This window comes from Typopeltis vanoorti, chromosome 24 (genome assembly GCF_054136105.1).
Source record: "Typopeltis vanoorti isolate ZY-2024b chromosome 24, IOZ_Tvanoo_1.0, whole genome shotgun sequence".
NCBI classification, from domain to species: domain Eukaryota; kingdom Metazoa; phylum Arthropoda; class Arachnida; order Uropygi; family Thelyphonidae; genus Typopeltis; species Typopeltis vanoorti.
In genome coordinates, this window is record NC_143572.1 from 64,072,613 (window position 1) to 64,099,542 (window position 26,930).

The 26,930-nt window shown below is 37.3% G+C and overlaps 1 protein-coding gene across 2 annotated transcripts in view; it reads right to left on the minus strand.

Moving 5' to 3' along the window:
• LOC150093314 (uncharacterized) overlaps window positions 1–26,930 on the minus strand; it is a 207,045-nt gene that overhangs the window by 112,791 nt on the left and 67,324 nt on the right. For both annotated transcript variants that reach the window (XM_090413488.1, XM_090413487.1), the window contains exons 7-8: window positions 24,891–25,012; window positions 15,151–15,214 (exon numbers count right to left, since the gene is read on the minus strand). In XM_090413488.1, coding sequence (XP_090269614.1) covers window positions 15,151–15,214; window positions 24,891–25,012 — 186 coding nt within the window. The remainder of the gene's footprint in view (window positions 1–15,150; window positions 15,215–24,890; window positions 25,013–26,930) is intronic.

Sequence of the window (26,930 nt, forward strand, 5' to 3'; positions counted from 1 at the left end):
AGAGTGATAAATCGGATATGGGAATAATTCTGTTGTCACATTGTACGTCAAGAGTGGGTACGTATAGTGGTATGGGGGAAATATGCAGGTGGTCTCCAGCTTACAGATGAGCTGCATTCTGGAAGATCATCTATAGGATGAAACTTATAAGTCAGATCAGCTTCAAGCTGATGGTATCTGATAAAAGTTTACTATACATGCTAGAAATGTTTATAATGTAATGTTACATTATATATTTAAGATATATTAAAATAAAAGTAAAATAAAGCACTAAAAAAAAAAGGGAATTTTTAAATAAATTGTTCATGGTAAAGGGCATAAATAAATAGGAAAATTATAAATTTAAAACAACTTAAAGCATTTGTAAAACATTTATACTAGTGGATTACTTCAATGATTCAGATAATTTACAATGTCCTTTAATGCAAGCTCATCCTTAACAATTGTAATCACAGTCGATGTAGCCAGTTTATAAAGTCACATGACAGTGCCATGTCTTAATCACCTTTTTAATGAAATTCAATTTTATCTTGAGATCAGTCCTATTACATTTATGAATGGGTGCAATGTTCATATGACTTGGTGTTTTCAATATATATGATAAAAACTAAAGAAATAAATAAAAAAATAGAAACATATTGTAGCTATCTGCCAGTAGAAGACTATCAGAAATGAATGAGTCTGTTGTTGCCGACAGAAAGGGGGGGGGGGGGGGTTGCAAAAACCTAATTACAATGAAAGTTTCACTTAGATTGTCTATAACCCTTAATTGGCATAAAGTTTTGCTGAGCTTACCTGACACGATCAGTAACTCTGGATCAGTGCAAGATGGATATATATAAGTCAGTGAAGCAACATTTTTTTATTTTTTAAATATCAATCCCAGACATGAAAGGCTGAAAAACCTACAGTACATCAGCTATTGCATGTAGGCAAAAAGCTGAGGAGAAAGAAGGAATCTACTGATGTCTTTCTTGAAAGAAGGAATCTACTGATGTCTTTCTTGACAATCCACAGTTGTAGAAGTTTCTGGAGAAGAAAGCCTGCTTTCTAAAGAGGAGGAAGATAAGGGTTTGATAGGTGAAGTTTCTGGCCAGCAGCTGTGTGTGCATGTTCTTAAGTGAGAAGAAAGGGATGAATGATGATAGCCTAAACTGGCTACCATCATTCCTCCACTTTCCTCTAAGCATTAGTACACTGTCCATGAAAATAATTATTGAAGAGGCATAATGCAGGAACTGTGTGTCTATGGGAGAGTGATCAGAGTGGATCTCTTTTGTGGATTTCTCTCAGAGGGTTTAAGTGCATTATCCCAAATACTGGAACAGTATTCTGAAGTTGGGCAGATCTGAGATTTATAGTGTCAGTGGTTCTACAAATGAGGAAAAGGTGAGAAGTAGTGTCTTGAATGAAAAAAGTACACCTAAAGTTTTGGATGCTGAAGAAGCTACAGATGAGATGTGTTTGTGACATGAAAAATGTAGAAGTGAAAATCAATCAAAGAAGAGAAATCTGCTCATGCTTAAAGATTTAGGTATTATCAAAAGTGAAAGGAAGGAAGTGAGTTCTTTCTTGTGAGAAATAAGACAGAACTGGATTTTGGTAACACTGAAATTCACAAGATTATACTTGTCCAACTGAAGAACAGTAAGTAGATCAGAGTTCAACTTGTTATGGAAGATCTTGAAGCTTCAAATGACTGACAAGTTTGGATAATGAAGTGTACTACTATCATCAGCAAAGCTATGGGTAGTGTTATACCCTGATAAGTTTAGAATGTCATGATTCTACTTATCATTGTATAACAGAGTATTAACTATATACAATGCTTACTGAAAATACTTGTTATCTGGGTAATAGTAATGAGTACTTTAAATACCAAGTATATTAGCAAGAAAAAGAAAAGAAGAAATTGTAAAATATCTAAAGGAAAGGTTATGTACTAGTGTAAAAGGAAAAAACGTGCTTACTTTAAGAAATGGAAAAAATATTTAAGAAGATATGCTAACGTTGTATTGATAGTAATGCCTAAATCTTGGTCAAATTGTTTATCATTTTTTAAAACAACAAAAAAAAAAAAAAAAGAAAAAAAAAAGGGAACAACTAAGAAAATTCTATGCTTATGTATGCTCCAAGAGAAGAAGGGGGGGAAAGCAAACGTTACCCCATACTGTCCCGTGCTGGCAGAATGTGAGCGAGTAGCAGGAGAATCGGACGCTGTGATCACAAGCATGTTTGCGCCTCAGGTGAATGGCCAAGTTTACAGCAGCGGCCGATAGGAGAGTGGTATAAAAGGGTTGGAATCTCCCCCCCCCCCCCCTTGAGGTCTTTTGGTCTTGGTCCTGCATTCCTGGGTTGTGCTCCTGCGATCCTCGTGGACGTTCCGAGGTTTTTACCTCATGGTCGGCCACGTATCTAGGTGCCGATTCCATCGCTATCATGTGGAAGGAACGGTTGTCGGCGAAGATTTTGATTCCAAACTTCCACATAGTAACAGGCTATACAGCATGAAGTGGCCAAGAAAGTTCGTACCTAGAGTGCTAAGAAATTAGAGGTCCATAAAGAAGATCGCGTTGGCAATATCGTCGATCGGAGGGAAAGAAGACAAAGCATATAGATAAGTAAAATTTTGTTCTCTGATTAGTGTGTGAAAGCAGAATCTAAGAATTGTAAAAGAAATAATCAGCGAAGAACTCTGAGAATAGTTAAAAATAAGGACTGCAGGAAAGTGATTAATTTGATTTAAAAAGGTATTAAAACAAATTTAACAATTTTTAACCACTGTGTGGTTAAAAATTGTTAAATTTGTCCAAGAATATTATAATAGAAATTTGATCTTAGGAGTGAATGCTTAAAGAAAAGAATTGGTAGGTCTAAAATTAGTAGTGTATAGGATATTTTGTATGGAATAACTAAGGTTAATTGAGTGGTGCCTGTATGATCCTTTGTGACTAAGAGCGTACGATTTTCCCATAGCACTTGTATGAATTAAAAGCTTAATCCCACATAGAATTATTGTAACAAAGAACCCACAGGCAATTATTATGAGGACTTTAGGACAAAAGGGAAACAAGTGTGTGGAATATTATGAGTAATCTGATGAAATGTGTATTAGATTAATACCTGTTATAAGAGGATTAATAAGATTGTGTCTAGAATGAGGATATATAATTAGAGATTGTTTAATTAAGGTTTATAGTGTTAAATAGTTGTAATAAGAGAGATATATAAGGTTAATTGAAAATTAGTGTGAATTTTCATTTGAGTGACTTAGTATTGTTAGACTTGACTTAACTCTTAACCCTTATTGGATGAAAAACTTTCTTTGTGTAAATTGTATTGTATGTCTTATGATAAATAAATGTTTGCTATTCTTTAACTAATTCCTGCGTCTGTATGGAATTTAATGCATCACCTGTGAAATAATACGGATCTAAGCGGGGAACTCATTCAACGTAAATTTTCGGTCACGATTGCAATTATTTGTGATACTTTGGCGAAGCTCTATACCAACCTCTTGATTAATATTTCAATTAATCTAAGGGTCCTAAGTGGCGAAGTAAAAAAATAAATATTCTTAGGCTTAACGAGAGGTTGGTTAGGAAGGAAGAATCATCCACATAGGTTTTGGCTCGACCCTCGAGCTATTCCTTTGTGAACTAGAGAAATCACGTGTCACACGTAAGAGATCCCTTTGAGGTTAAATAAACTAATGAACATGGAAAAAGGGGCCATAACCCTTTAAAGGGGCTATTCCATAGGTTATGAAGTCTGTGGGGAGAGTCATTTATGTACAGGAGAAAAAGAGTAGACATAAGCCCACTCTTTTCCTCCTGTACATAGAAGAGTAGATAAACCCACTTATTTCTTCCTGTACATAAATGCCATTGTTCTCTCATAGACCTCACTAGGGAATGGGTAGGAAAATCGTAGGAGAGGAAGTTATCTCCATGATTCACAGTGAGTGAAGTGACAACCAGAGGAAGTGGGCATCTGCCATATTTTTTGGCTTTCTCTGGATATATCTATACTAGATTTATGATTATTAAGATCCCATGTGTCTGGGTTGGTTTAGCATAGTAAAGAGTTTGTTGATGATTTCTTTAGTCAAGAAGTAACTTTTTTTTAAAGTAATTTGCAAATTTTCACTTGGTTTGATTGTGAGATCCTGATCTGTAATTTGATAAGTTGTATAATCTTTTAAAATATTATACTTTTTTGCTGTTGTATTCTGTTTTATTCATTCTGATAGTGGCAATACCCTTATCTTTGTTGTAACCTTTTTTTAGAGTTGCAGTTTCATTTGGTGGAATATTGCTTCTAAATGGCTGAAATAAGCTGCAACCTGTGTATTCACCCTGCCCCCAGTCAGCTTCTTCATGAAGCACAACAATACAAGAATAGAATAAATCCTTCATGCAATAGTTAATGGTATAAAAACTATTCACAAACTTGCCAAATGGTTAACAAACTCAAAACTCCTCCTGTTCCTCACTGACAATTCCTATAACCACTGTATCAGCCTTGAAGTGTACATGGATGGGAAGGATCCATTGAAGTCAATATAACCTTTTGATATTATAGAAATAATATGGATACAAAGCATAAGGGTATTGTTACTATCAGAATGAATTTTTGATATATTTTATCCATGTGGCCCCATTTGGGTGGTTAAATCATTAAAAAACACTTTTGAAAAATGTATTCATTATTCATAGGAATGAATTCCAGATGCCTAAAAATGTTTTTAAATATGGAAATTTAATTCTGTAGAAAAGATCAAAACTAATAATAACACGCACATAAACATCTGCTGAATTTCTGTAGTGATGCAATTAGTCATTACTAACAGCATGTTCTAACAAAAGATTTGCATACACTAATACAATAATGCATATAATAATATGTACAGAACACACAAGAAATAAGAAGTATTTCTTATTGACTGTGTTATTACTGACAATTATGCCTTCAAGACTGGTTTGGAATATAAGAGTACACAGGGGATTTGAAATAGGAAGTGATCACCATTTAGTTTTGAGCTAGATAAAAATGAATATCATAATAAAAAAGAACCATATGCACTGAAGTTTTAAAAGCATTAAAGTTGAGCAGCTTTTCAGAACTGTAGAATATGGTACCCTACACAGGCCTGTAATGGGTCTCCTAATTCCTAATTTCTATACAGAAAACATTTTGAAAATAGCCTTCAAACAGTTTCCATCAAAACCTTTAGTTTGGCTGCACTATCTAGATATTTATTATTTAGCCTCCATGACCCAAACATTAGATATATTTTTAGTGAATTTAAAAGCATCCTCAAATGTACCTTTACAGAAATACAGAACAAGAATCAAATAATTTTCTGTCCTTCTTAGACAAATTACTTATACATCTTTCAAACAGTTCACTATCCTTTTCTGTTTAAATAAAGTCAAAACACATTGGAAGATACTTACATAAACAGTCAGGGTTATTTGTTCCAATGATAGAACTTGGTTAGCTATGCCACACTTTTTAGCTGATGGCTACAATCCCTGAAAAAATAGCTAAAATATTATATGTCCTCTCCACCCCTTTCTATTGATACATGGTCACAGCAAAACTATTTATATCTTGTACCTGGGGTTAGATTTGCAAAGGTAGCCAATTACAAAATAAATATAATCTTCATACCACTTTTAAACTATATATCAAACAGCAAAAAGGTGGGATGGGGTAGGGGTTTGTAGAACTGCACAACCTTACATTCAGGCTATAACAATGTTACAGTAAAGTCCAGTCAGTCTGAAGCAACCAAATCCTCTGCTTACAGCTTCACATTAAGTACTGTAAAGTTCTCTCTCAAAGCAGCAAAGGCCATAATAATAATAATAAAAACTTGCTTATTATAACAAACTACTGAAATGGCTCTACCAGAGGCCATAGACACAAATTATATTCTCAAGGAAATTAACTATAGCATATTATGCACTATAACAAACTATTCGAGTGGCACCTATGAGTGCTACAGTGAGAGTCAACAGTTGTAGCTTTGGATATATTCTCCAGCCAGGGCATTAAACCTATCTAGGGATGAACAAACACTGGTAGGAGTTGAGGTGTGGTAGACATAACCCTCGGAGGAAATACCATGCCACTGGTGATAAATGAGTTTGTGTTCTATGTAATAACACCATTTTACTCATGGGACACAAAGTAGACAAAAATCATGTTTACACTACAAAACAAAGATTTAGTTTATTTTACTCTATTTTCTCTAGCAGACCACCATGATTTTACTCTATTTTTCTAGCAATATGGGTGATGGAGAAATCTGGTATTTCTTCTTCAAGGGTACAACTTTAAAACGCTTATTCTGCAGACCACTGTGGTAGTCTAATGACCAAACATAACAGTAAAGCTTTGTGAGGCTTAACACTCAACCAGCTAATAATCATGCTAGAAGTATTCTGGCAAGTGTGACAGGAGAGTGTGTTTGAAGGAAAAAGGCAGTTGTATGCTAGAGATGGACTGCATCTTAACATGGAAGGACATAAGCGATTGAAGAAGTTATTGTTTTCTGAACAGGTTGAAGTTATTGGGCAGGGAAACTAATATTGAAAAGGTTGAGTGTAAGAGAGAGAAACTTTAGCACTGATTGTGTATTTATTGATCCTTATAGGCTGAATAAATTGCAGAAGAGAGGGGATAAAAATCGGCATAGGACTACGGTAGTTAATGACTTATATATCAGTTCTAAAGCCGGTACAAGATCTAGAGGGAATCTGCAATTTTTGTATACCAATGCTAGAAGCATTCGAAATAAGAGAGAAGAATTTTTGGCATTAGTCAGTGAAATCTCACCAAAAGTTGTAGGCATTAGTGAAACTTGGCTGTCAGCAGAAGATGTGGTCACTGGAATTGAATGTGATGGGTACACTATTTTCAGGGAGGATAGAGAAGATAGAACAGGGGGAGGAGTACTGTTGATGATAGCTGATGTGTTGCAGCCAAAGAAAGTAGTATATCATGATGATAGACATGTGAATAAGAGTTCATTTGAGGCAGTCTGGTGCGAAATAGCGACCAACGCAACCAAATATACAGTTGGATGCTGCTATAGGCCAGGGAGTACGGGGGGAGATATTGAATTCATGCATCAGCAACTTAGTGCAATGAGTGAAGGCTTGGTGATTATTATGGGGGATTTTAATTACGGTGATATCAATTGGAAGGAGGAAATATCACGTAGCAAAAAGGAAATGGAATTCATACATCTTCTACGAGATAATTACTTGAAACAGCACGTAACTGAAGGGACACGTGGTGTGAGAGTGTTGGACCTGGTTATTGGTTCAGAGGTTATATGCATAAGTAAGGTGTCCTCGTTACCTCCAGTTGGTGAAAGCGATCATGTGGTATTGACTTGGGAGGTTGCAAAATCTGTGGATTTTTCTATTAAGAAGGGGTATGTACGGAACTACAGGTTAGGCAATTATAACAAGCTTCGGAGTGAGCTTGCAGCCATCCCATGGCAGAACATATTGCAAGGGAAAGATGTTAGCAGTGCTTGGGATAAAATCAGCGGGTATCTGAGGAAAGCAATATCAGATTGTGTCCCCATGGTTAGGAGGTCAAACAAGGCAGGCATTAGATGGATGAGCAGTAGTATCAAGCTTGAACTGCAAAAAAAGAAAATGTTATGGAGAATTTACAAGGAGAAAGGCGATCAGGACACCCATGAGCAGTACAAGGCTCAAGCTAGGAAAGTTACCAGCATAGTAAGAAAAGCTAAATCAGATTATGAGAAGACCTTAGCCAAAGAGATCAAGGGTAATCCCAAAGAGTTCTTCCGCTATGTGGCAAGTAAGAGGAAGAATGACTTCGGAAGGATAACCTTAGTGGGTGCTGATGGTATTGAGGTGACAAAATCAGATGTAATAGTCGAGTTACTGAGTGATCACTTTTCAAAAGTCTATCACCCAAGTGAGGATATCTCTATACCTACAGCAATACCTAATGTGAGAATTGAAGCTAAAGAATCAGAGGTATTAAATATATTGCAAAACTTAAATGCAAACACTGCGGTAGGCTTAGATGGAATATCAGCTCGGGTGTTGTGTGAATGTGCAAATGAATTGTCAACCCCTCTCACCTGGATATTTAACTTAAGTTTGAACTCTGGTATGGTCCCTAGGGAGTGGAAGTTAGGCAAAGTGGTTCCTTTGCATAAGGGTGGCTCTAAAACTGCGGTATTGAATTACAGACCAATCACCATCTCAGGAGTAGTGGTAAAAGTATTGGAAAAGTTGGTTAAAGACAAAATTCAAGAATGGGTGGATCAGGATATGATACTCTATAGAGGCCAACATGGTTTTGTTAAAGGTAGATCCTGCCTTAGCAATCTATTAACTATTCATAATAGAATAACATCTGAGTTGGACAAAGGAACTGGCTACACAGTGGTACTTCTGGATTTTGCTAAGGCTTTTGACAGGATACCCCACAGAACACTGTTACGCAAATTGGAGCAGATGGGAATGGATATTAAATTGGTGATATGGATAGGAGAATGGCTCAGGGAGAGATACCATAAGGTGGTGTATGGAGGAGCTGAGTCCAGAATGAGGCAGGTGACCAGTGGTGTGCCTCAGGGCTCTGTGCTTGGGCCAATGTTGTTTAATTTGTATATAAATGATATAGGAAACGGCTTAAAGGGAGATATTCAGTTGTTTGCTGATGATGCAAAGTTGTGTAGTGCAATAAAAAATCAAGCTGATGTTGAAAGTTTGCAGGAGGATTTAAATAAGCTGGTAAAATGGGCAAAAGAAAATGGATGTCAGTTCAATGTGGAAAAGTGTAAAGTCATGCATTTTGGGATTAAAAGATTACCAGCTGTGTACTACATCGATGGAAAGGTACTCCAAGAGATTGATGAGGCTAGGGACTTAGGGGTATTGGTAGATAGGGAGATGAAGTTCAGAGGACACATTGCTAAGGTGTCCAAGATTGCACATAGGATTACTTGGTTGTTGAGGAACACACTGACATCCAGAGATAAAGAGGTTATTATTCCCCTTTATAAAGCATTGATACTTCCACATTTGGATTACTGTGCTCAGGTCTGGTCACCTGGATTCCTTGGAGATGAGGAGGCTGTGGAGAGGGTTCAGAGAAGAGTGACCAAGTTGGTGAGTGATATAAAAAATGCTCCCTACATTGATAGATTGAGAGCTTGTGGATTGCAGAGATTGGTTGATAGGCGAAGAAGAGGGGATATGATAGAAACATTCAAATTACTAAAAGGTTTTTATAGGATTGATGCAGGGGAAATGTTTCAGCTGTGTGAAAGTGATGGAAGAACAAGAGGTCATCTCTGGAAATTAAAGAAGAGTGTGGTTAACAAAGGTGTCAGAACAAGGTTTTTTGCCTGGAGGGTGGTGAATGAGTGGAATTCATTGCCTGACTTAGTTGTGAGCTCTTCGTCTGTAAATGAATTCAAGAAGAGATATGACAGATATTGTTTTGCTAGTTTGGGTCTCCCGCGATGAGTCTACTGACTCCATGGAGATACCCGTAATAATAATAATAAAAAAAAAATTCTCCACATGCACGGCATAGTAGTGAATCACATCACTTCCAATAAAGTTGAAAGTGATACGCAGCATAAAGTAAAGAAAATCACTTCCAACTTTAACTTATCATATATAACAACCATGTTATATATGATAAGTTAAGAGATTACATGTAGAAAAGGCAAATCTCTGCAAACCTAGATTCACTTAACAAAGTCATCATCATCATCATCATCAAATTCCTGCCATGTACCCTCAAGGGGTGTACAGGATATGACAGTACTACATGAAAAAATTACATTATTACTAACTTCCTATCTACAATTTTCCTCCAAATCAGTCTGTTACTTGTCAAGACTCCAACATTATCAGATCTTATATTTCTAACGTCTAAGGCACCTTGTACCGTATCAATCCACCTATATCTTGGTCTTCCTCTGGGTCGTTTTCCTGCCAACCTGGCAGAGAACACTTGTTTTGCTAATCTTTCCTCTCCCATTCTATTTAAGTGACCATACCATCTGAGATTAGCTCTGCTAACGCATTCCTGGATGCTGACAATGTCAAGTTCTTTCCTAATATCCTCATTTTTAATATGATATTGCCATTGATGCCATCTGTTCACGCCTCTAATCTTTCTCAGGACTCTCATATCTGCGGTCTCTAGTCTTTGGTCAAGTGTTTTACTTCTGACCCAGCTCTCAGATCCATAAGTTAAAATTGGTTTGAACACAGTCTTGTATACAGCTAATTTAGTGTTCCGACTAATTTCTTTCTTATTCCATATGAATTTATTCAATTGATTTCCCACGATACCAGCTTTGCTGATTCTGTTGTCTATTTCTATATTTAGTTTACCATCTTCAGTAAAAATTGTGCCTAAGTAGCTGAAATGTTTTACTTGTTCCACAGGTTGTCCATTCACAACACAGTTGACATTTTCAATGATTCTGCCTATTTTCGTTGTCTTTGTCTTTTTATTGCTGACCTTCATACCATATCTATTACAACAGCTATTCAATTTAGTCAGAGAATCTTGCAGACTTGTAGCGGATTTATTTAGAAGTATAACATCATCCGCATAAAGCAAAGAGCTGACATTAACATCTCCAATTTTGATATCAGGTTTAATACCACATTCCTTCATAATGTGATCCATATAGATAATGAATAACAGAGGGGATAATGTACATCCTTGTCTCACACCAGATTTAACATTAAACCATCTTCCTGTACTTCCTTCAATTCTAACTGCTGACTCACAACTCAAATAAAGACTAAGTATTGCTTGATATAATGCCCCATTGACACCATATAACTGCAGCGTATTGAATAGCTTCTCTCTTGGCACCTTGTCATATGCCTTTTCCAAATCAACAAAACTTAAATACAGATCTTTGTTATATTCCCATGCTTTCTCGACTATTTGTCGTAAAGTGAAGATCTGATCCTGACAGCCTCTATTTGCCCTGAATCCAGCTTGTTCTTCACCAAGCTTTTCTTCCACAATTCTTCTCAACCGTTTCTCAAGTATACTTGCATAGATCTTGCCAGGAACACTCAGTAGGGAAATACCTCTGTAATTCTCACATTCGGTTTTATTTCCCTTTTTATATATGGGTACTATGAGAGCTCTACTCCAATCATCGGGAATTCGTCCCTCTGTCCAGGCTTTTTGAACTATGCAGTGCACCCACTGTAAGACTCTTATACCACCATACTTCAGCATTTCTGGTCGAATATCATCTATTCCTGCTGCCTTTCCACATTTCAAGCCTTTGATGGCTTTTTCTACTTCAAGTATGGATATGTATTCCTGACTGCATGCCTGGTCAGTGTTTTTTATCACTGTGCTGTCATCACTGCTTGTTTCATTTAGCAGTTTTTCAAAGTAATTACTCCATACTTCAAGGATATCTTTTTCTCCTGTTTTCATTTCACCTTTATCATCTCTAATTCCTTTTACAGCACTCTTTCCTCCATTCCTAAGCTTCTTCAACAACCTCCAGAATATTTTGCCACCTTCTTGATATTTATTTTCTATATTCTTGCCAAAGTCCTCCCATGACTTTTGTTTAGCTAGTTTTACACACTGTTTAGCTATCTTACATTTGTCTCTGTATTCTGTAAGAGTAAAAGCTGACTTATTTGCCAGGAACTTTTGATATGCTTTCTTCTTTTCCTTCACTGCCTCTTTAACTTCCTGTGTCCACCAGGGAGTTCTGATTTTTTTATCTTTGCACACAACCTCACCACATGCCTCTCTGGCAGAATCAATCAATGTTTCCTTCAGAGTTTGCCACTGAATCTCCAAGGTTTGATTCCTGTTCTCAAACTCTTTCATTTTCTTTTCAATAATATTTCTGTATTTTAGTCTACAATTCACATCTGAGAGCTGCTCAATTTTTATTCGCTTTAAAACTTTCTTACATGTTATTCTTTTCAATATGAAATTCAATTTTATCCTGCTCAAGACTAAATAGTGATCACTTCCAATTTCAAATCCTCTGTACACTCTGGTGTCCTGCACCAGGGAGAAAACATCACTGTCAACAATAACATAGTCAATGAGACTTTTCTTATTCCTAGCCTCTTCTCTCCATGTGAATTTGTGCACATTTTTATGTTGGAACATGGTGTTAGTAATAACCAGTCCATGTCCTGAGCAGAAATCCAACAGATATTTGCCATTATTATTAGCTTTGCTCTTTTCTCCAAATTTTCCCAAAATATTTTTGTATGTCTCACAATCATTTCCTACTCTACTATTTAGATCGCCAACAAGGACCAACTTTTCCTTTTTCATTGTGTCAGTTGCTTTTTCTAAAGCCTCAAAAAATTCCTCCACTTCTACCTTAGTAGAACCTTCTGTGGGACCATAGGCACAAATAAGTCTCATTGTCCAGTTCCCCATTCTCATATTTGCCCACATTACTCTACTTGAGACTGACTGCCATTCAAGAAGATTAGCCTCGTATTTTGTGTTGAATACTATGGCTACTCCTTCTTTTCCTTGATTGTCATTGCCTGAATATAACATTTTGTATTTATTGCTCAGAAAGATCTCACCAGTTTTGGTCTTTTTTGTTTCAGTCACCCCTATTATGTCGATCTGGTACTTATCTAATTCCTCGGCTAGCTCCATTTCTTTGCCATTCAGGCTTCTTACGTTGATAGTACCAATCTTTAACTCTGGTGATGTTGAGTTGGGGTTTGTTTTCAGATTTGTTCCAGTAGCTGACTTTTCGCTGTTCGCCCTGGTTCCCTGGCGAAAACAACGGGGGCCTTGTTTAACCAGGCGACGCCCCAGCCGGCATGAAATTTTGTCATGTTGTACCATCATTTTTTATTTTGGTTTAACCAATAAGAATACAATTTGGTCGGCTAAATCCCAAATTGCCAGCCCATCCTCGTTCGTTCAGTATCAAAGTAGATACCCAACAGGGTGCACCACGAGAAGGTGAGGATTGGACATTAGGTCAGAAGCCCTGGTCGGTTCTCCGCATTCCTTTAAAGGCTATGTGGAGGTCTCCTCTCAGTTATACAGCTTTGACCCTTAAGCACCCCCTTAACAAAGTCAATGCTCTGCAAAGTGTGAGACAGGGACCATCAATTAGCCAAACTATCCTCTTCTGGATAGCATTCAAGTATTTTTAGATTTTTTGGTGTATTACCACATATATGAGAACAGGCAAATGCCCAAACCAAGGTTGGAACATTTGGAATTTGTACAGAGTGGCTGAATGGGTGAAGAAAAGGTAATCAAGTTTATTGAAGCTAAAGAAACTATGTGATGCATTTATGTCACAAAAGGATAAAGAGGTAAATGTTTCAGATCAAGAGGAGTGATCTAGTCTTGTCTAGAGAGCTCGATATTATTAAAGGTAAGGGGAAAACTTTTTTTTGGGGGGGGGACAACAGGGACTGTGTTTTGGTAACACTGAAGTCACCTTCAGTGTTACCAAACTATTCTACTGAAGAATAGTATGAAGATTGGTGTTTAAGGAACTGGTTACAGAAGATTTTGAAGCTTGTGATGTTTGAGCACTGCAAGATTTATCAAATAAGTGGAATGGAATATACTGTCACCAGCAAAACTATGATTAGGGTTTGAGGTCATTGAGAAATCATTTAGGTGTAGGAGAAAGGGGCCTGAATGATACACATATTCAAAAGCAGTGTCAGTAAGACGATTTGCTGCAGATGTGAAGTGGAGGAAAGAGTTTGCAATGAAAAGGTTAAGTGCAACAGCACTTAACCTTTTCATTGCAACCTCTTCCATGGCACACATGTTTAATGTTGGTAAGAAGATATACTGTGGATTTAAAGTGGAGGAATCTGTCCTGGGATTTTCCTACCAGTGATGAAAAGTTGATAATTAATGGCCTTCTGTATTATTATAGGGAGGAGAGGTAAAGGCAATGGATTGATAATTTGATAACAAACTTATATCTTTGGTTTTTTGGAATGGGCTGATTATGAGCTTGCTGAGTAAAAGTGTGTAAAGATGATAGCATACTTTTAAGTACAACTAGGAGTTCTAATATCATTAATATCATTAGAACTAGAAGATTTTTTTTTTTTTTTTGTTATTTAGATTATTCAGAATTCTTTTGATATCTTTCTATTGAAAGGAGAAGGGTGGCATGTGGTACTATTTCAAGTATGGTTGGAGGTGATTTATCTTGATGATCTGTACAGCAGTTGAAGCAAAATAATGATGCCAGATGGTCATATTTGTCTTTAGATATTCCAGTAGTATCATCTAAATGAGTCAGTCAGCAATCAATATGCTCTCTGGTTGGAAAGACTTGGAATCCTTTCCAGGATGCAAAGAACATTTATAAGGGCTTTTCAAATGAAAGTGAGTTTGCCAGTCTTGTATGGAGGAGATAGCATTTTTCCTTCTAGAAACTCAGTTCTTTCATCCAGTGAAGTAGACCAGTTTGCCTACTTCACTGAATGAAAGATACTTAGAAGAAAACATACAATTAACAAACATGATAAACTGGCCATGCTGCCTTATATACTCTGGTATAATTTAAAACAACCAAACCCATCTGGATGAGTGTGTGAAAGCAAATGAACAGAAGTTACAAATGCCACTTACCTTTAAGAACTTTCAAGATTAAATATGAATTTATTTTGATGCAGGTTAGTTTTACAGGAGGCCGAAACTGATGCTGATTTGCCCCCCCCCCCCGTATCTTGGGGTACCTTAGAATATCCTGTTGAAATACCAAGGTTTGTGGATATTTGGGCGGATGTTTTGAATGGAATGAAGAAAAAAAACCGGTTAATGGCATAAAAATTTAGGGAGAGAATGAATTTGCAACCAGTTAAGGTTCACTTTTTTGTATGTAAAGAATTTCTTTAATTATATCATCCAGTAATTTTTGTTAATTTTTATCATCCCATAATTCTCTCTTTTCTCCTATGAAAACAAACAAAAAAAATTAAAAATATAAAGTTAATCTTAATGCAAAAATACAATTAAATCACACCAGCCCAATAAATTTGTATAAATCTGAAAGAAAATATATGACAAAAACTGAAATTTATGGTAAATAGATAGAATTCAGATAATGCTTACATTTTTTTTCTAATGGTTCATTATTTTCAGTAGATGCCTCAATTTTCTTCCTTCGTTTAGTTTCCTTAACAGAAATTAAAAAGAAATAAATCTTTTAAGTGAACTTTTGAAAATTTTCATAAAAGCAGCAGTGATATCTATTAAGCTAAGGCCATAAAACCCATAGCATTTCACAATTTTCTAGAAATTAAATTAAAGAAATATATTAGCAATAATTTATAGCAACTAATCTGAAAATACACCCTAACTCAACATCACCAGGGTTAAAGATTGGTACTATCAATGTAAGAAGCCTGAATGGCAAAAAAATGGAGCTAGCTGAGGAATTAGATAAGTACCAGATCGACATAATAGGGGTGACTGAAACAAAAAAGACAAAAACTGGTGAGATCTTTCTGAGCAATAAATACAAAATGTTATATTCAGGCAATAACAATCAAGGAAAAGAAGGAGTAGCCATAGTATTCAACACTAAATACGAGGCTAATCTTCTTGAATGGCAGGCAGTTTCAAGTAGAGTGATGTGGTCAAATATCAGAATGGGGAACTGGACAATGAGACTTATTTGTGCCTATGTTCCCACAGAAGATTCTACTAAGGTAGAAGTGGAGGAATTTTTTGATGCTTTAGAAAAACCAACTGACACAATGAAAAAGGAAAAGTTGGTCCTTGTTGGGGGATCTAAATAGTAGAGTAAGAAATGATTGTCAGACATACAAAAATATTTTGGGAAAATTTGGAGAAAAGAGCAAAGCTAATAATAATGGCAAATACCTGTTGGATTTCTGCTCAGGACATGGACTGGTTATTACTAACACCATGTTCCAACATAAAAATGTGCATAAATTCACATGAAGAGAAGAGACTAGGAATAAGAAAAGTCTCATTGACTATGTTATTGTCGATAGTGATGTTTTCTCTCTGGTGCAGGACACTAGAGGGTACAGAGAATTTGAAATTGGAAGTGATCATTATTTAGTCTTGAGCAGGATAAAATTGAATTTCATATTGAAAAGAATAACATATAAGAAAGTTTTAAAGCGAATAAAAGTTAAGCAGCTCTCAGATGTGAACTGTAGACTAAAATACAGAAAGATTATTGAAGAAAAAATGAAATAGTTTGAGAACAGCAACTAAACCTTGGAGATTCAGTGGCAAGCCTTGAAGAAAACACTGATTGATTCAGCAAGAGAGGCATGTGGTGAAGTTGTCTGCAAGGATAGAAAAACCAGAACGCCATGGTAGACACAGGAAGTTAAAGAAGCAGTGAAGGAAAAGAAGAAAGCATATTAAAAGTTCCTGGCAAATAAGTCAGCTTGCACTCTTAGAGAATATAGAGATAAATGTAAGAAAGCTAAACACTGTGTAAAATTAGCTAAATAAAAGTCATGGGATAACTTTGGCAAGAACATAGAAAATAAATATCAAGAAGGTGGCAAAATATTCTGGATGTTGTTGAAGAAGCTTAGAAATGAGGAAAGAGTGCTGTAAAAGGAATTAGAGATGATAAAGGTGACATGAAAAATAGAAAAAGATATCCTTGAAGTATTGAGTAATTAGTTCGAAAAATTGTTAAATGAAACTAGCAGTGATAGCACAGTGGTAAAAAACACTCAACAACATCCAGAATATTTTGCCACTTTTCTACTTCAAGTATGGATATGTATTCCTCACTTAGTGAGGAATACTTATCCATACTTGAAGTAGAAAAAGCCATCAAAGGCTTGAAATGTGGAAAGGCAGCAGGAGCAGATGATATTTGACCAGAAATAGTGAAGTATGGTGGTATAAAAGTTTTACAGTGGCTGCATTGCATAGTTCTGAAAACCTGGACAGAGGGACGAATTCCCGATGATTGGAGTAGAGCTCTCATAGTACCCATATATAAAAAGGGAAATAAAACTGAATGTGAGAATTACATAGGCATTTACCTACTGAGTGCTCCTTCTAAGATTTATGCAAGTATACTTGAGAAAAGGTTGAGAAGAATTGTGGAAGAAAAGCTTAGTGAAGAACAAGCTGGATTCAGGCCAAAGAGAGGCTGTTAGGATCAGATCTTCACTTTACGAAAAATAGTGGAGAAATCATGGGAATATAACAAAGATCTATATTTAAGTTTTGTAGATCTAGAAAAGGCATATGACAAGGTGCCAAGAGAGAAGCTATTCAAAACGCTACAGTTATATGGTGTCGATGGGAAATTATATCAAGCAATATTTAGTCTTTATTTGAGTTGTAAGTCAGCAGTTAGAACTGAAGGAAGTATAGGAAGGTGGTTTAATGTTAAATCTGGTGTGAGACAAGGATGTACATTATCTTCCCTGTTATTCATTATCTGTGTGTATAACATCATGAAGGAAAGTGGTATTAAACATGATATCAAAATTGGAGATGTTAATGTCAGCTCTTTGCTTTACGGATGATGTTATACTTCTAAATAAATCCACTACAAGTCTGCAAGATTCCCTGACTAAATTGAATAACTGTTGTAATACATATGGTATGAAGGTCAGCAATCAAAGACAAAGACAATGAAAATAAGCACAATCGTTGAAAATGTCAACTGCGTTGTGTCCGGAGAACTTGTGGAACAAGTAAAACATTTCAGCTCCTTAGGCACGATTTTTAGTGAAGATGGTAAATTAAATATGGAAATAGACAACAGAATCAACAAAGCTGGTATGGTAGGAAGTCAATTGAACAAATTCATATGGAATAAGAGAGAAATTAGTCGGAATACTAAATTAGCTGTATACAAGACAGTGTTCAAACCAGTTATTACTTATGGATCTGAGAGCTGAGTGAGAAGTAAAAAACACTTGACCAAAGACTAGAGACCGCAGATATGAGAGTCCTGAGAAAGATTACAAGCATGAACAGATGGCATCAATGACAATATCATATTTAAAACGAGGATATTAGGAAAGAACTTGACATTGTCAGTATCTAGGAATGCGTTAGCAGAGCTAATCTCACGTGGTATGGTCACTTAAATAGAATGGGCGAGGAAAGATTAGCAAAACAAGTGTTCTTTGCCAGGTTGGCAAGAAAACGACCCAGAGGAAGACCAAGATATAGGTGGATTGATACTGAACAAAGTGCCTTAGACAATAGAAATATAAGATCTGATAATATTGGATTCTTGATGAGTAACAGACTGTTTTGGAGGAAAATTGTAGGTAGGAAGTTAGTAGATGTAAATTTTTCATGTAGTACTATCATATCCTGTACACCCCTTGAGGGTACATGGCAGGAATTTGATGATGATGATAGCAATATACTGAAAGTGGAGGTGAAGGGTGTTTGAAGGAAATGGAAGTGAAGGGTGCTTCAAGTAATGACAGTTGTGTTGTTCATATCGGAAAGAATTAATGACATTCTAGTACATTCTTAGTAATTTAAACCACAAGCCATATATTATGGCTTGGTGATTTACAAAGTAATAATAACTTAATAAATAAAGTAACAATATAAACAGGTATAGATGAGTGTATAAAAAACAAGTGTAAGAAAGTTCATAAAAACAACCAGATATTAAAAACTTATATACAAAAAGTATATTGTATGAATAAAAAGTAACATATCTATAAGTATGCAATCTACATAAAGTGGTATGAATACAACTAAAATAGTGAACGTGCTCCCTAAAAATAAGGGCAGTCAATTAAAATGCGAATGACGATGGTAGTCTAGTACCACAAAACTCACATATAGGCAAGTCATCACCCTTCAATAGGAAGGTGTGTGTAAGATAACAATGACCTATGTAGAGATGAGCAAGAACAATTTCCTCTTTATGGTCCCTGAATAGATTAGATAGCCACAATTTAATTTCAGACTTAATTTGATAGCACTTGTTGTTGATATCTATTCCATGATGCCCACTGGGATAAAAGTTTGTCTAGTGATCTCCCTGTAATCAGTGTTGGATACAAGCATATGATGGAAGCTTGAGAAACAAGATGATTTAACTGCAGTTTAATAACTTCATTTTTCTTAATTCCAACAAAGCTTGAGATCCAACACAAGTGCATGTCCAGATGTAGCATCCATAACTGAAAGAGGACATGTTAGGTATGAGAGAGTCTGGGATGTTTCTGCTGCACTAGACTTTTTATTGCGAGCTCAGTGAATCTGTATCAACTACAGACAAGATAAACTGGTGAAAAAACCAAGTGATGCCACTAGCAGCCACCATGGAGACCAGCAGGCAGGCATCGCATAGGAAATGTGCAAGACTCATGCAGTCCAACAAATGTCCCACAAAACCCTACACATCCACTTCACCAACATCCGTGGCCTAAACTCCAACCTGAATAGTGTCCACTACCACCTACAGTCTACCAAACCCCACCTACTCTTCCTGGCAGAAACCCAAATTTCACCCCCCCCAGCACCACTTTTCTTAACCTCCCAAATTACTCACTCTTCAACAACTTTTGCCCCAAGGGTGGTGTCTGTGCGCACATCCACTCAGACATACCTTGCCAGAGAGAGCATCTAACTTAGAATCAACTTTGACCTTCTTTGGTTGAAAATATCCCTTCCCCACTCAGTTCAATTTATCTGCTGCCTCTATCGCTCCCCCCAATGCAACCAACCACCCTGAGCTCTTTAATTTCCTCTCCCTGAAAGTTGACTTTCTCCAATCCCACTTTCCCAACAGCGAAATCATCCTTGTAGGAGATTTTAACGTCCACAACATTAGCTGGCTTTCCTCCTCCAGTTGTACAAATCTTGCAGGCAGAGATGCAGAAACATTTGCCATCACCAACGACCTTACACAACTTGTCCAGATGCCAACCAGAATACCAGATAACCCAAACCACTCCCCAAACACCCTAGATCTCCTCACCAATGACCCCTCCACAGTGAAAGCAGTGAGCCCCCTGGGCAATTCTGACCATAACCTAGTGCTCATCTCCTCCCCCATGCAACAACGTTTACACAGACACTCCCATACAAGAGTAGTTTGGTACTATAACAGTGCCAAGTGGGACAGCCTCCGCAACTTCTATGCCGAATTCCGTGGTTGAACTATTGTTTCCGGCCTTCCAACCCAAACTGCACCGAGCTTATTACCAAAGTAATCCTCACCGGCATGAATACGTACATTCCACACAACACTCTGAACTGCCATTCCCTAACGAAACCCTGGTTCTCCAAAAGATGTGCCAAGGCTGTAGAGATGAAACACCAGACATACCACAACTGGCTGAAATCAAGAACCTCATCCTCCTTCAAAGCTTACACCGAAGCCTATAATAGATGCAAAAAAACAATCAATGCTTCCAAAACAGAGTTCGAAAGAGCAGGAAACTAGCAGCCTGTCCAAACAGCAGCCTTTTGGTCTCTTGCCAAAGCAATTGGCTGTAACTTCTGTCCAACACTATTCCCACCTCTATCACACCCTGATGGCTCTACTGCCTCATCACTCACAGAAAAAGCCAATCTTCTGGCCTCATACTTTGCTTCAAATGCATGCATAATTGACAATGGTAAATGTCCCCCAACCATTCCAGACACCCAACATACAATGCCCCCTATATTCTTTTGCCAGGATGAAATTAGAAAAATACTGTCCCAATTAGACACAAAAAAGTCTCCTGACCCTGATGGCTTTCCCCCAATTGTTCTGAAAAACTGTGCTCCAGAATTGACCCATATCCTATGTGACCTACATATACTCTCCTACTCCACTGGAAATTGGTCTATATTCAGCCCATTCCCAAGAAGGGTGACAAGTCACTGCCATCCAATTACCGCCCTATCTTGCTTACCTCATTTTTTCATTACCTCATTTCAAAGGTAATGAAAAAATCATCAATTCTCACCTCCTACACTATCTTGAAGACACTCACCAAATAAATGACTGCCAGTATGGATTCCACCACTGCCGATCAACAGGAGATCTACTCACATATGTCACCCATCTCTGGACAAATGCTATGGAGAGGTTTGGCAAATCTCAAGTGGTTGCACTAGATATCTCCAAAGCCTTTGACTGGGTCTGGCACAAAGGTCTACTAGGCAAACTACCATCATTCGGTCTGACCCAGGACTTCTGTAGGTGGAATGCCAGTTTTCTGTCTGGATGCACACTGTGTGTGATGATGGATGGCTCCCTATCTTCACACCACTCAATTAATGTTGGGTCCCACAAGGTTCTGTCCTCTCACCAACCCTGTTCCTGCTGTACATCAACGACCTACTGCAATTGACCTCTAACCCAACACACAGTTTTTCAGATGACAGCACACTACACTCCTCGCTTGCATTCGATAAGCCTTACCCTACATAACTCACCTCGTCCTACAGAACATCAACCACCACCAACCTCAACTCCGATCTCCAAGCCATCCTACAATGGGATTCGGATAATCTCATAAATTTCAATGCCAGCAAAACCCAGTTTTGTACTATTTCCCATAAAAAAGAACAACTTTTTCCCAGTATCCTTTTCTACAATACCCAAATTTCCAGACAGGCTGAGATCTCACTTCTTGGAATCACCCTCACATCAAACCTCTCCTGGCACAAACACATCTCAAACATTGCATCCTCAGCCTCAAAAAAAACTAGGATTTCTCTTCTGCTCAAGACGTTATTTCACCCCCGAACAGCTACTAACATTATACAAGTCACAAATCTGCCCAACTATTGAATACTGCTCCCACATATGGGGTGGGGCCCCTCAAAGCTCTCTTAATATGCCCGGCTCAATACAGAGGAGGGCAATTAGACTTATCAATGATCCATCCCTTACCAACTCTCTCCCCCCACTTTCACACAGATGTTTGGTCTCTGCAATAAGTATATTCTACAAATATTTCCATGGGAAATGCTCATCCGAAATAACATCAATAATTCCCCCCACTCAGTACTAAGCTCATTGGAACACGTGCAGCTGCTGCACAACACCCCTTCACAGTACACCTAGAAACAAACAGAACAAATTTCTTTTCCTCTTCCTTCATCCCTGCAACTGCTGCACTGTGGAACAGTCTCTCACCTGCTGTGTTTCCAAACGAATACAATTTAAAGTCATTCAAATCAAATGTAAACAAATTCCTCCTTTCCCAACCCACCACCCATACACAGTATTAATGTACTATAGGCTGACCAATCAACCTCCTGTGTATGGGCCCAACATATTAATAAAAAAAAAATTTTTTTTAAAATCTGTATATATAATGAACATTTGGTACACTGCAATTTTATATGGTTTAAGGCAAACTGTATAACATACAGCTCAGTAGTAAAGGTGTTGTTTTAGTGGGATCTGAGGAGATATTATGTAGTCTGGAAAGACAGCAGAAGATGCCACTAGAACCTCTGATTTTGAGCCATCTGTGTAAACAGGAACAAAAATCAGAGTATTTCATTCATGTGCTTGAACAAACTCTAGAAGACAACAGGAAGAATGGAATGTTTGGGTAGTCTGTAGATAGAAAAGATGCATAGTAATATATATATATATATATATATATATATATGAATGCTGTGGCAGTAACGTATTTGATGACATCGATGCAATATATGCCTATCCCAATATCTATACACCTTCTAAAAGTTTTTTTTGTTCACAAACCAAAGGATCCTATGATGGGCTGATGTGTGCTGTACAGATTCTCTCACCGTGGACAAAACTAGTTTGCCACATGGGATGGTCTGGGAGGAATTTTATTTTGGTAGCGTTGTTAATGTCAAAGTAACAGGAGTGGTTCAATTGCCTCAATGTATAGACTAAGAATTCATGCAGTTCAAAATGCTACAGTTACAATTCTCATTGGCGTGATGGATAGGGTCTAATCATTATAGTGTATGTACTCTCTCCATCAGAAGCATAGACTTGGAACTCATAATCAAGTTTTGATCTAATCAGCACATGGTACAGTTGGAGCAAGGAACATCTGTCAACAATCCCCGAAAGGTGGAAGATAAGGTGTTAGGGATGTTCATCACTTTACAGTCTTTTTTTGCAATTGGCATACATGAGGTAGAAAAATGAGTTTGAATGTCTGAGATCCGAGGAATGGAGGGAAAGTACTTTTGTCCCCATCTACAAGAGTAAAGGGGATGCACAAGACTCTAAGAATTACAGAGGAATAAAGTTGATGTCCCACACAATGAAAATCCTAGAAGAGGGTTCTTGATGGAAGACTGAGGAAGGAGGTGAAGATTGCAAAGGAGCAATTTGGCTTCATGCCTGGTCGATCGACGACAGATGATGGAAAAGTTTCGAGAGAAGCAATGGGAGCTACATCTGGTATTTATTGATCTGGAGAAAGCGCATGATAGAGTGCCAAGGCAAGTCTGGAGGTGTCTTAGGGAGAAGAAGGTACCAGAGAAATATATTAGGTTGGTGCAGGAGATGTACAGAAATGTGAAGACAAGAGTTCAAACCTGCCTGGGAGAGACAGAAAGTTTTACAGTGACAGTTGGCTTGCATCAAGGGTCAGCATTAAGTCCGTTCCTGTTTAATATTGTGATGGAGGTGGTGACAGAGGAAGTGAGAGAAGACGTGCCTTGGACTATGTTGTATGCAGATGACATTGTGCTGTGTGCAGAATCAAGAGAAGAAGTGGCAGCCAAACTGGACAGTTGGAGGAAAGTACTGGAAGAGAGAGGTATGAGACTGAGCAGAAGTAAGACCGAGTATATGTGTTGCAAAGTGGATGGCAGCCAGGAGACAGATCTGGAGCTGGAAGGAAATGTCATCAGGAAAGTCAGTGACTTTAGATACTTAGGTTCAACAATGAAAGATGATGGTGAGGCTGAGAAGGAAGTGGGATGCAGGATACAAGCAGGATGGAGGAACTGAAGAGAGATGGCTGGAGTGCTATGCGATAAGAGGGTGCCAATCAATCTAAAAGGCAAAATCTACAGGACAGTAGTGAGACCAGCTATGACATATGCTATGGAAACTGTGGCCCTGAGGAAAAATAACATCAGCAGGATGGAGGTAGCGGAGATGAGAATGCTTAGGTGGATGTGCGGTGTGACCAGAAAGGATTATCTGAGAAATGACTATGTAAGGGAAACGGTGAAAGTTACGAACTTAGGAGCAAAGATACAGGAGGCAAGATACAGATAAAGATTGAGATGGTTTGGTCATGTGATGAGAAGGGAGGAAGAGTATGTAGGAAGAAAGGTCATGCAGATGGATGTGCAGGGAGGAGGAAGCACGGATGGCCAAAGAAGAGATGGAGGGAGATGGTGGAGGAGGACTTGAGGATGAAGAACTTAGATGTAGCTAGAGCCCAAGACAGTAAGTTTTGGAAGAGACTCACCACAAACAGCGACCCTACTTAAGTGGGAAAAGCTGCAGAAGAAAAAGAAGAATGTCTGAGATCACATTCTGACACAAGATAGTTTGACTTCTCCAAATTAACTTTACTGTTATCCAGCCCATAGAGGGTGCCGTGTTATGTCATTAGTTATGTGTCGATTACAAATTGAATTGTTTCTAATGATTTAGTGTAGTTCTTGAGTGCTTGTCACAGTGATAATTTGTGCTCTGAAGATGCTGGTTAAAAATCTAGCAAAATATTAAGTAAATTAAATATTATATAAGTAAGATCAATAAATTAATTTAATATTTTCTCTCTTGGTGTTGTTCATACAGTGAAGAATTATTATGAATTAATGAAATTTTATCTGATTGATTTCATAACTGAAACATAAAGTAAATATATTAAAATTAAGGAGAGAAATAAAGAGGGAGAAAATGTGCATACCTTTTGGACATGGGTATCAAACTTTGATTTTGCAACAAATACACCCCCAACAATCAATCTTTTCTTTTTTCCAATATTCCAGAATCCTGTTTTGGAATTATTTTGACTAGCTTTGGGAAATGCTATAGCAATAAAATAATTAAATAAATATATGCACAGTTATCTACAAATAAATGCATAGTTATAAACAGATTCCAATTTCAAATGTTCTAAGTTAAGTGTGTGCAACATACAGCCAGAAGGAGGTTCCCGCAAATTATAGTCCTGTATGGACTATGATATATAAAATAATAAGCCTTTTTATGTCATGTTTTGAAACTCAGGGGCTACCCTGAGTGTCAAGTCTTCAAAATTCGAGTCATTAGAATTCAAGGAGAACCGGCCTACCAGCCCGGAACTCGGGGGGGGGGGGGGGGGGGGGGGGGGGGGAGGAAAAGGGGGAAGTAGCCCCCCTAGTATGATATATATATATTTTAGGGTCTAAATCAAAACTAGTAGATTTTCAAGCTGAATGCTGAATCCATCCAAGGCTTAAACTGGTATATAGATTTTACAATCCAAACCAGAGCTTATGAAGTGTGATCCTGATTTGAGGCTTAGTTATGAAATCAAGCTTATGTTTATTGAGAAATACTCATTTTCAAACAAAAACTAAAAAAGAGAAAGTCTGGTATATATATCTATATTTTTGTGGGGGTGGGGGGGGCTGCTATTCTGTCAAAGCATTACATAATGAGTCTATTTTTATAAATGTGTTATAAACTGATTTCAGAAGTTTAGAACAAAACTTAATATTGGACAGCCATTAATTTTTGAATAACTCCACAATTACTTTTGAGAAACAAAGACAATCAAGATTAAAAGAGAAGTGTCTTCTGAAAGGAGAACTACAGTGGAGATGTGTATGGACAGTACTGTAATATTTTATGGTGGTTCCCCTTATGACACAATGGCATTAATACCCTCGCTGAACAAAGAATTTACTCATATCATAATTTAGCCACAGTTTGCAGTCATGGCCAAAATTTTTCTATTAAGCTTCTTAAATCGTTAATAACTTTGGTTTCCCACCTTACAGGTCCAATTTTATTTAAGATCAGTGCATTGCAAAAGATTAAACTGAGCCAGAAACATTGTATAAAAAAACAATCAACATTTAATAACAGGTCAAAGAATTATATACAGTGCAAGTAATTAAATCTTCATTCACAAAAGAAATCCTTATTCTTAAATAAGGATTCAAGCACGATTCAAGGGACTTTCATAAATATTTTCTCAGTTAAACTGAATTTAGTACATTCCACTTCACAATTACTAAAAATTCTTCACACATAGCAAAGAACTATTTAGGTGCGCATAGCAACTGTAATTAATCTTCTAGCATGCACCAAACACACATCATATAACTCCTTAGCTCTCACTCTTAACTTTAAAGACTTAGTTAAGTTAAGTGATTTGCAATTATACTGACATACTTTCATCCCTTCTAAGTTAAACAATTCAACAAGAAATTAATTCAGCACATACAAAGATTAAAAGAATTTCAAATTAACCCAATTTCATCTTAAGGAAATTTACTACACTCACGTTTGGCTTGTTTATGGTTTAGCACAGATCTATGGGTGACTCACGCACATAAGAAAAATTGCTACTTATTTTATACTAATCAGTTCAGCAGTTCTGATTGAACTGCAGAGCTGATTCATATTCATGTTCATTTTTTTATGTGTGTGATAAAATCACACACAAAAAGAAAATGAACATTACAGACTCACGTGGGTCTCCGATTGTCCTGCATATGTCTTCCCTCCTTGTTTGTTATTTTCTTCCGGTGCTTCAGGGGTCTCTTCTCCGTTCCGGGTTTTTACTTCTTTCCCTTCCTTTACAAGAGTCTCAGGGCACCGATGAGGAGTTGCTTCAGCTAGTGGGATACTGGATAGGTTCTTCCGACATCTGGAATTTGACTGGCGAGGAAACTATGTATGACGGTGGGCATGCACGTACTCAAATGGAGCGGCAAGGCTTGGATTCACACGGCAA